We start from the raw sequence: 10,528 nt of genomic DNA, 5'->3' as shown, positions 1-10,528 counted from the left end.
AGTTAAGCCAGGGAACAGGAAAATGCCTCCTGAATTTTAATTAACAGAACACACTAGAAAATGACTGTACTACATCTCATAGGGCTGCTTCCAAATCAGACCAACAAATTAAAAGTTTCATGTCTCTTTCTTACTTGAGCACTACCCCTTACTTAGCATCTTAAATAAAAGCTTCCTCACAGTTTACCACTTTTAGCTATCATAATAGCCAGTGACCGCAATATCTAACAAATGAGTTCTTGTTTCAAAAGAGCAAAATGTACCCAATGTTTTCCTAGAAAAAACTACAGATAAAAGTTCAAGTATTACAGTATAAGATGGGAAGCTCAAAAGTTAGAGGTTAGAAATCTGTCAAGATCGTTATTTTCACTGTAGAACACATCTTCATCTTTTTCCACTGACCCCGGTCTTCTGGAGTGCCCAGATAAACCCCACACATTTCAATCATGCCGTCATTCATACTTACAGAAGACCCAGATGACTAAACAACATATTTTAAACCTAGCAGGCAGCAGTGACATGCAATGGCCAGCGTACATTGGATCCAGTCCTCCTGCTTATTAAGCAATGAAAAGGGGGAAAAAAAAGGACATTTTTATCTTGAAGATGTTGGCACCTTGACAGCTACAGCAATGACAGGGTCTTTTGTCTAAACTTTAAACACTCTTGTAACCAAGACACAATTAAATCTTCAGTATTCTGAAGGGCATCACCTCCAAAGTATGCTAGAAAAACTTTTGAACAGCACAACTTCTCAGTTTGTAGAGACTGTAGATTTTCCTTTTTTTTGTAATGTCAGCCAATACTGAAATAATATTAAAATGTTAGTTATTTTAATAGATTTAAACAGGGGAATTAATACACTATACACAGCAATAGACACATCTGTAAACTGTGCTAGAAAAGAGGGGCAAAAAAGATTGTACAGTCAAGCAGAACTGTCTAAAGTAATTAAGCCCTAATGTTCCTCTGCTCATGGTAGAAACACTGCACAACTATTTCCATTATCTGTAACTTTCCAAAGAATGAGGTTAAATGGAAAATGGGTATTGCTTACCTGACAGTTTTTTTCAGTGAATATGAGGTACTAATTGACACAAATTACCATAGACACAAAACACAATCATATTTTAACCCTTTTGATCAGTTTAGGGAAAAGGTTTGTGGGGTTTTTTTGTTCTGTCTGGGTTTTTTTTACACAAAATTGGTGAGATATTCAGGTCTTTACTTAATCTAATCTCGCTGAACAAAGAGAATTTATAAAGTCCTGTACCACTGACCAGAGGAAGGTTCAAAGCCTGGAACAATTTGTTCACAATTCCAAGTATTTCAGCCAGTATTGCAACTGAAAGTTACCTCTCTCTCAAGCATGGTATTACAGTGTTTTCTCAGCTTATAGTGAAATTCCTCCTACCCCCTTTCTTTCCTGTGCACTTCTCAGTATTTCCCATTTCCATTTTGCACACAGGTTCATTGCATAATTACTGTATCCTCGGCAGCTGGCATCAGCATCAACAAAAAGCACCTAAACTTCAATGTTAAGTTTCTACTCTAAAAATCTTCTGGGGCCCTTATTCTAGGTTCCCTTCATCTCATGTACCTGATTCCAGAAAGTCTCTTTTTCTGTGCAAGACCTGGTAACCAGAACCCAAGTCATTGACTAAGACCTTCTAATGCTATATAAGGTACAAATATGCTGTACAAAGAGATGTCTCCTAATTCTAAAGAATACATAGGAATTTTACACAAGGACTCCAGCAAGCATAAAAATTCCAACAGAACATGAAAAACTTCTGAACAGGATTTACAGATTAAGTGTTTAAATTCTAAGTTAGGCCAAAAAAATTCAAGGGATGACAATTAAATCAAATCATGAGCAGCTATGAATAACCACATACTTCCACCACAAGATTAACCACTGAATAAATTCAGCTGCCTGAAGCAGCTATAGTAGATACTTGGTCTTTTGCCACAGGCTGTGTGCAATGCAAGCATCCCCCACAGTAACCACAAAAGATAAAAAGCAGATCATCAATTATAACTCAAGTGCCAAGGGACAGTGTGACAAAAAGGTACATAAACTTGTCCTACTTTTCCTATCGAAGACTAAGGAGAAAGCACTGTCCTGGGCCAGGTTCCCTAGTTCCGAACAAAGGTTCATACACGTTCCAAAATCTAAATGAAAACCACACCTGAAGCTCTGGTGAAGTTTACATTTAGCATCCTGACCAATTCTTTCATTTTCTGATGAGTTAATAGCGGCAATACACTTGTGTTTTTTCACACAGTATTTAACTACACTACTTTAGCTCACTACCTGTATTCCTTGTTCAGTATTTTCACCTCTTTAAAAAACCAGCTTCCTGATGTAGTTATTTCTCTGAAGCATTCCTCAGTCCATGTTTCCTAGCTCATGTCTTGGGGTATGTACTGAACCAAGATCAAAATGCAGATCAAACAGCTTCAAATTGATTTCTTGCTCTCCTGGAGTAATATTTGCTCCCACAATGTAACACAAACTTCTTTGGATTTAGTCCTTCATGTAAACCATCATCTCCAGAAACACAATCTTTTCATCCACCACATTTTTACCAGCTATGCTCCCCCGCCAACACTCACACTGGGAACTCAGTGGAAGAAAACAGTAGTTAAAATTCTTTAAATCAATGTATCCAAAAGAGGCTAATACTGTCTCAGTACTTTTCTATAAACAGCACTGACTACAGACACTCAGGTGTTTCTCCTTCCAATGGCATTATATCGTTCAGAATGAGACACTGGAACCTGTGTGCATTTACCAGCAACCTGAATTTATTCTGCTCTAGGACATGCACAGAACTCTGTTAAATCATCTGAAACGCATTCCTAGCCCTTCTTTGCCTAAATAACACTGTGTGAACCATACAACTAGACACTAAAACTGAAGTTTCTGAAGACAACTGCTGCTTTAGTTGCATTACTTAAGCAGTATATTTTGTGATATCAACAAAAAACTACACACTGCTCAACCTCCTGAAAATACCTCCTATAACAGCTTTATATGGCAGCTCCTATCCAAACTACTGGGATGCTGAGCTCATCAACTCAAAAAACTTTGTTTGGTGAAACAGATTTTGTTAAACAAAAGGCAAAGAGACCTTATACAAGATACCTGAACTGCACTGTGTGAAGAGAACTGGTAAAAATATGAACTAAAGAGATAGTAAGCAAGTCAGTAAAATTGTATTTCCTCAGGCACTACAGCAGCTCCTTCATTCACAATATTAAGTCAAAACCACCATTTTTCCTGTTAGGCAAGTTTATCATGTTCTAGAGTTTATTCTATCACTTTGAAACTGGCTGCTACTGAGAGCATCACAATCCATTAATATGCCATTTGCACGTGCATACTCTTCCAACCCATTCCGTTCTACCACACTGGAGGGACTCTATGCCTGGTTTATTCCCAGGGCCACGGAGATCTCTCAGCCAAGGGGACGTGACAGCCTGTCCGTGGCTTCTCTCTGGTCCGGGAATCTCATCACAGAAACGCTGTCATACACTACGACCACAATACATTCGGACAGCACCAAGAGCGAGCAACAGGCTGCACGCACTAGCCTCGTGCGACATCACCTTTACCGTGGCCTCAAGCGTCGCCAACGGAGCCTCTGCAGAGGGAGGCCCCTCGCCCCGCGGCGCTCGCTGGGGGCCGCGCTGATGGCTGTACTGAGGGCTGCAGTGGGGGCTGTATTGAGGGCCGAGCTGAGAGCCGCATTGCGGGCTGTGCTGAGGGCCGCACTGAGAGCTGTACTGACACCTTGTACTGAGGGCTGTACTGAGGGCTGCACTGAGAGCTGTACTGACACCTTGTACTGAGGGCTGCACTGGGGGCCGAGCTGGGGCCTCTCCCTGGCGCCGGGTCAGCAGCCCCTGCGCGGCCCCTGGAGCGCCCCCGTGACCCGGAGCGAGCAGCGCCATTGGCCGCAGCAGGGCGGGCTCGAGGCGCCGCCGGAGTAGATTTTGCGCCTCGGCTTCGCGCGCTCTGCGGGTTGTGCCGCATCTCTCAGGCCGTTCTGGGGGCTCTGGTTCTTCGCTAAGGCGCTCCGGGATGCTCTCTCTCCTTTCTAAGGCGCTCTCCTACTTCTGGAGACGCGCAGATGACGAAAATGAGAGATGGGCGACCTCTGGTAGGAATTCCGGGCCGGTTCTGGGTTTGTGGTGCGGCTTCTGAGCCGTGAGGTGTGCTCGTGCCCCACGTGACTGGAGCTGAGTGCAGACCTGTTTACTTAAGAAAGGTTGTAAAGAGAAGATTGAGATTATAAAACATCATTTTGACTACACGGCATGTGGAAGTTTTCTCCTAAGTACCTTTTTGCTGTTTCCTGGGTTGGACAGGTTACATTTGCTGCTGAGAGTATGGAGTGAGGTGTAGGAGTAGTTCCCTGGCAGCCAGGAGGGCCAGGCCGTGTCCTAGGGTGCATCAGGCCCAGCATCGTTGGCTGGGTGAGGGAGGGGATTGTCCTGCTCTGCTCTGGGCAGCCTCGCCTCAAGTCCTGGGGGCAGTTTCAGATGCCTCAATATATGAATTACATCAAACCACGATAGTGAGTCTAGTGAAGGCTGAGAAAACGGTGAAAGGTCTCAGGGTGTGACTTAGGAGGAGCAGCTAAGGTCACGCAGCTCGTTTAGCTCGGAGAAAAGAAAGCTGAAGGGAGACCTCATCGCAGACGACGCCTTGGGGGGCGGGGTTCTGGTCTTACCTCCCTGAGGCCCACTCACAGGGACACAAGGACGTGGAAGGGAGCTGCATCAGGGGAAGTTCAAACTGGACTGTGGGGAAAGGCTCCTGAATGGGAGGGTGGTTAGTCCCTGGAACAGGCTTCCAAGTCTCTCAGAGTTTAAGGGGCATCAGGATGAGACGCTGAATCATATTGTTTCGTTTTAGGTAGTCCTGTGAAGAGCAGGGAGTTAGGCCCCCGTCATCCTTACGGGTCTCTTTCAGTCTGAGATATTCTAGGATTTTTAATTTTTTTAAAATGGAGCTTAAAGCATGTTGGTTTTAAAATATAGTTTGTATTTAATTAGCTTTATTAATTTGGTTGATACCATAAAGTGCCATAACACTTGAAGGCTTAATTGTGAAAATAATTAGTTGGCAGCTGTTGCTATTTCCAGTTGACCTTTTCATAGAATAGATGTCCTTTTTAGTAGTATTCGTATGTTTTTGCATGGTTCTATAAACAAGTGATTTGGGTCTATGTCAACATTACTCCTTTTGATGCAGATGATAAAGAATTGAAAAGGGTACAAGGAGTAGTGACAAGACTTTGCCATGATTATGGGATGATAGATGACATGATAGTCTTTACGAAGGATGTTGTCACAAAAAACATGCTGCTGGCTGTTGGACAAGAAGTTATTGCCACTGTGGAAGAGGATAAAACATCAGGTGGCCTGAAGGCTGTCAGGGTAAGAGGTGAAGATAAATGTTAGTCTGACTTTCTCCATAAGTACCTTGAGGCTTTCTTTTAAAAGTTGCTATAGTTTTAGCCTGACAAGTTCTACAGAATAGGAGAAATTGCAAGCCCTTCACCTAGAGGGGATAAGTTGGGTTTTGTTGATAATGTGATTGTTTCATTCCATCTCCTTTCAAATTATGTTTAATACTGATTCTCTGAATATAGGTGTAGATGTAGTGAATAAGAAACTATTCGTTGAGATAATTGCATCAGAATTTTAGTCACAGCTAACTCCAGATCTGTATAACTTAGTTCTGAGTTTCAGTCGACTTTGTTATTGTTAGCAGAATGGATAAGAAGATCAAAGCAGTTTGATCTTGTGCAAAGTTTGTTCTTTTTCACAGAAGTAATTTATGTTCTTGTCAATAAGAACAAGAATTTCAAAACTTCTTGTTGTAAAAACTAGTAACTTAATGTTAAGGACAGTTAAAAAATGGAGATCTTGCTACCTTTTTTGCCTAACACTTCATTTGCAAACCTATTTCAAGCTTTATTATACCTTGTCATGAAATTTGAGAGGAGTTTTTCTTAGCAGATCATGTTGGAACCAAATGTAGTTTCGTTGATTAAATAAAAACCAAAGAAACAGTTAATGGGAAGACAGTTTTATTATGTGACCCAAAATTAAACATAGAAGGATAATAATTAGGAAGTCTTGTTTCTCCAGTATTACCAGCTCTAGTGCTATCAAAAACCTAGTGTCTTATAAGGTAACCTTATATCTCTTATTTCCTTTTGTTTCTCCTTTTAAAATTGAAATAACTTTATTGTGTAAAAATTAAATATTGTTTGTCCAACAAGCAATATCACTGCTGTTTCATAACATGTTACTCACAGTCAGAAAATTGAGTTTAAATCTTACTTTTTCTTCCTTGTTTTTCTTCTGACTGACAGCTTTCGTCATACTGTGGAAATATTGTCATTGCTCCAAAATACATAAACCTGGTAGCTGAAGAACTACATATGGCTCTACAAAGCAACTAGAATATTTTAGCACTTGTGGCATGTTTAGCTGTATATTCTAGATAATGGTATTTTCAAAAGTACTTTTTTCAAAAGCATGATGATTTTCCCTGTTCCTGTTTGTGAGCCATAATCCTGCAGGCATCTTGGACTGTTGGCAGTGTAGTTTGTGGCTGGGTGAAAAGCTTTTTGAGACAAGGTCGTGTCAAAAGCTGACTATACTCCATAGAAAGTCAAATTCCAAGAGCAGTCCTGATTCAGTAAGCAAGAAGAAAAAGCTAATTTCTTCAAAGTCCGTTCTAAGAACATAAATAAAAACCTAAACTATTCTGTACTTTGTGATGTATTGCCTTACTTTCCATATTGTGGCACAAACTTGAAATACTCTGAAGATTTGATAAGAATGGACAACACTATTTGAATTGTACTTGCTTTCCATGGTGAAGAACTAAGTCCCTTTTCAAACCCCTAGTTAGAGGAGAAAATTTAGCTTCCTGACAAGCATAATTATTAACTACTGTGCAAAATGCTGTTTGAATACCAGTACTATCTCCTTCCAAATAACTGAGATACTACCACTTTGGTTTTTAAGTGTTCTAAAAGGTACTCCTCAAATTGCAGACAGGAGTACAAGTTCTGCAGCCTGGACACTGCCACCGTGCAGTTTGGGGCAGAATCTGGATGGCACAGTTCAAACTTCAGTGGTGTCAGTGTGTTTATGTTAATGGCTGTAAGAAAGAATGTGGTCAACCTTGAGTGGCTCTCTGCTCAGTTTACTGTTTCAGCTGCTGTTTGGAGGTGCTGGCCATGTGGTTTGGAAAGATCCTGGCTCAAAAGTCTGGATTTCAGTTTATTTGAGGTCAAGTCCTAATTAAACTCCGCATGGAATGATTATAGGTTCTGTAGCAGCCTTTAAAACCAGGCTGCTACCAGTGGTAGTAGGAAGGCGATTTTGACCTTCCTGTATGAGAAAGATCTTCAGTTTTATTGGTAGAGAAAAATTGAGAAGTATCAAAAGAAAATGTACATTGAGAGTTTTAAGGTGTTTTCTTGTATTAAAAATAGTTCTTTCAGTCTACAAATTTCTTTCAAGTGTGACTGCATGTGTAGTTTACATGAAATGTAAATTTACTAGTCTTCTGAGGAACAGTTTGCTTATTCGTGTTCTATCCATATGAAGCCATAAAAATCACTTTAGAGAAAGTTTGATATTCTCAGATCTTCCTGGTGAATGGGAAGATACATCTGTCAGACTGGAACATAGTATACATTTTTCTTTAATATTTTTACAGTGAGTTTTCATGTTGTCAAAGAAATATGTAATAACAATTATTTTAATACAATAAAACAGTATTGGCTAAAAAATAAATAGCTATATAAAGTCAACTGTGGTGTTTGCAAACCTCTGAAGTATAGATAGACATAGGCTATTTATTACTATCATAAATGGTAAGCATTATGTTCCACAAAATAAATCATATAAAATTTAGTATGAGACTATACTTTAGATTGGATCAGACTTCAGTAAACTTACATGTGAAGTGGCGATATGAAGAGTCTGTAAGAAGCAGCTCTAGAGGTTTTCTTACTCAAATTACTAAAAAGTTCCAGGGTCAGTCTGAAATACATGTAGTTTATATATATAAATACCATCTTGAAAACATGTTTTTTGTTTTTTGAAACAGTCCTTTTCTGCTTCCAGTTGTGTACAGACATATTGCTGGATACGGTGTTCCTGCCAAATGAAGAAAAATCTTAAGTAGGCCTAGAGCAAGGGATATGTGAGAAAGATTTGAAAAATCAGCATGTAATTATAGCAGTTGTCAGCACTGTAGCATACAGTACTCTTTAAAAGAGAAGTTACTGTTTATTACTTACTCTTTTTGTGTCCAAAAAGTAACAGCTACAGTAATTGTCTAGTAAGAAGCTTTGCCTCCAGAAGCAATTGAAATTTTGTATATTTATTGTAGGAATATATATTTCATTCTAAGTGTCAGCTGTTGAAATGGGGTTATTTTTGTATTAACAGGTGGAAACCATCTGGAATACAACAGAACACTCTGGTCCTACTTTTGATGCATCTGAACTAAATAAGAAAACATTAATTGGCTGTATTACCTCTCTCTCTATGGATGGTGGCTATATTAATCAGAATACTTACTTTGCAATGCAAGATGTCTGGGAAGGTGTGTAGGGATTCTTGTTTCCTCTTTCTTAATATTTTTGTGTATACAATAGAAAAATATCTTCTGATAAACTTGGAGTTGTTGTCCCAAATAAGTTCTAGTAGAATATGTGGTGAAACATATTGAAACAGCCAGACACGGATGAAGAAAGCTGGCTGTTCATTCTCACAGAGCATGACTTGCATTGAACCATAAGTTACATGTAAGCAGGTGTATTTTTCCACTAGCACCTCTTGCATAGTTAGCAATAACCTGCAAAGCAAAGGACTGCAAAGAGAACTTTGGACTCAGTGGGTCTGAATAATGCATTCATAATGCATAATGCATAATGCATTATCAATAATGTTCTGGCTTTTACTTAACTTACACTAATTCTGTAAGGGAGTAGTGTAAATGTTATCAATAGTAATTAACCTCAAGAAATGATCTGTTTTGTATAGATTTCAAACCTTATGAAGGTGACTGGGTGCAAGCAAAATATTATATTAACTCGACAACATGGAAGAGTGAAGCAGTTGCTGTAAGGCCTTTGAGGTATAAACAAGTAAACAAGGTAAATGTTCTGCACAGTGTTTTTGGCAAGAGGAATCCTGGCTGAAGGATTAGGTTTCTAATTGGTTTTGGTTACAAATGTTGGTAGATTTTCTATAATACATCTTTAATTAAAAGATAAAATGTACCAATTCATCCATTTAGAGCGTGCTTCTAAAATAATACGGCGTCTTGAAAATGCATACACATTTTGGGTTGAACAGAAAGAGTAACTAGCTTGTCTATCATGAATTGCTGATTTGAATTCTTACTATTAGTTATAATGAGAATGTGTCATGACAGGGGAATTTATTATGGTTAATTTATTCAAGTGTTTCAGCTTAAAAAAAGCATGGTCCCTTTTTTTTTGTTTGTTTTAATGAAAGTGTTTGTGCACTCTAGTAATGCATATGCTATACTAGGTTTATGGTTTATTGTCTTTGTCTTAACCCTATATATCAATTGTAAGAAAAAAGTTCTCATTACTGCTAATATGGAAATATAAATTAGATAAGTTGATGTGTCACAAGAAAGGTATCATGGTTAAGTCTAGTGTACATATTGTAGTATGCACTTCAGTGGAACTTAATGCTTATTTGAAGTACTTGTGTTTCTTTATTCTTCTAAATCTGAAGACAAACACAGTGAGTCTGGGTTAGAGCTCTGTGTTTACCTCCTGTGAATAACTGAAATTTCAGAATGCATTTTTATTAATGCTAGATGTGCTGTTTTGTGGGGAAAAATAGGCAATGTTAGTATTAAACAGTATTAAAATTAAATAGTATTAAAAAGATAATATCAAGTAACAGTGAATACAAACTATTACAGGTTTGCATTTCCAGCATCTGTGGAAGAACTGGGACAGTAGATGACAGTATATTTTTCACTTTGGATTCACTGAGACTTCCTGATGGTTACTTACCTCGTAGGCATGATCTAGTGAACACAATCGTGGTGGAGAGCAGTCAGTCCTGTTACATTTGGAGAGCTCTCTGCTTGGTGCCAGTCAGCCAGGATGGGTAATATTATTTTGTTCTCTTTATAGCAGTTAGAGACATGGTGTAGTTATGCAACTTATATTTCATTGCATCTGTTAAGCAATAAATACTGTGAATATTTCCCTCATTGACTAGAAGGCATGATAGACCATTGGAAAAACCAGAGTATGTTGTGATTTGGCCCTTGTTTGGGTTTTTTTCTCTTTTCAGAAGGTGGGAACATGAGTGCTACTAGAGAAGCATAACTAGTAGCAGCTGGACTCAGGGGTATTGCTAGGCGGGGAAGGAGTTTTGCATGCATATTAGAAAAATACCAAGTTCATTGTGCTCCTCCAGTAGGGACTTCACT

At 39.0% G+C, this 10,528-nt stretch overlaps 1 protein-coding gene across 4 annotated transcripts in view; it reads left to right on the top strand.

The window, feature by feature from the left end:
* Positions 1–4,035: 4,035 nt before the first annotated feature.
* MOV10L1 (Mov10 like RNA helicase 1) overlaps positions 4,036–10,528 on the top strand; it is a 31,052-nt gene continuing 24,559 nt past the window's right edge. For 3 of the 4 annotated variants that reach the window (XM_088055609.1, XM_088055607.1, XM_014248880.2), the window contains exons 1-5: positions 4,042–4,169; positions 5,267–5,451; positions 8,494–8,650; positions 9,091–9,203; positions 10,010–10,200. In XM_088055609.1, the coding sequence (XP_087911735.1) occupies positions 4,091–4,169; positions 5,267–5,451; positions 8,494–8,650; positions 9,091–9,203; positions 10,010–10,200 (725 nt within the window). In that variant the 5' untranslated portion in view covers positions 4,042–4,090. Of the gene's footprint in view, positions 4,170–5,266; positions 5,452–8,493; positions 8,651–9,090; positions 9,204–10,009; positions 10,201–10,528 lie in introns of all 4 variants that reach the window. The other variant, XM_088055608.1, reaches the window with a different exon arrangement.

Source organism: Pseudopodoces humilis, chromosome 5, assembly GCF_049639895.1.
Source record: "Pseudopodoces humilis isolate 2021_Gansu_Grassland_sample_001 chromosome 5, ASM4963989v1, whole genome shotgun sequence".
Taxonomy (NCBI): Eukaryota; Metazoa; Chordata; class Aves; order Passeriformes; family Paridae; genus Pseudopodoces; species Pseudopodoces humilis.
The sequence above is the reverse complement of the archived record's forward strand: the minus strand, read 5'-3'. Positions and strand labels throughout refer to the sequence as shown.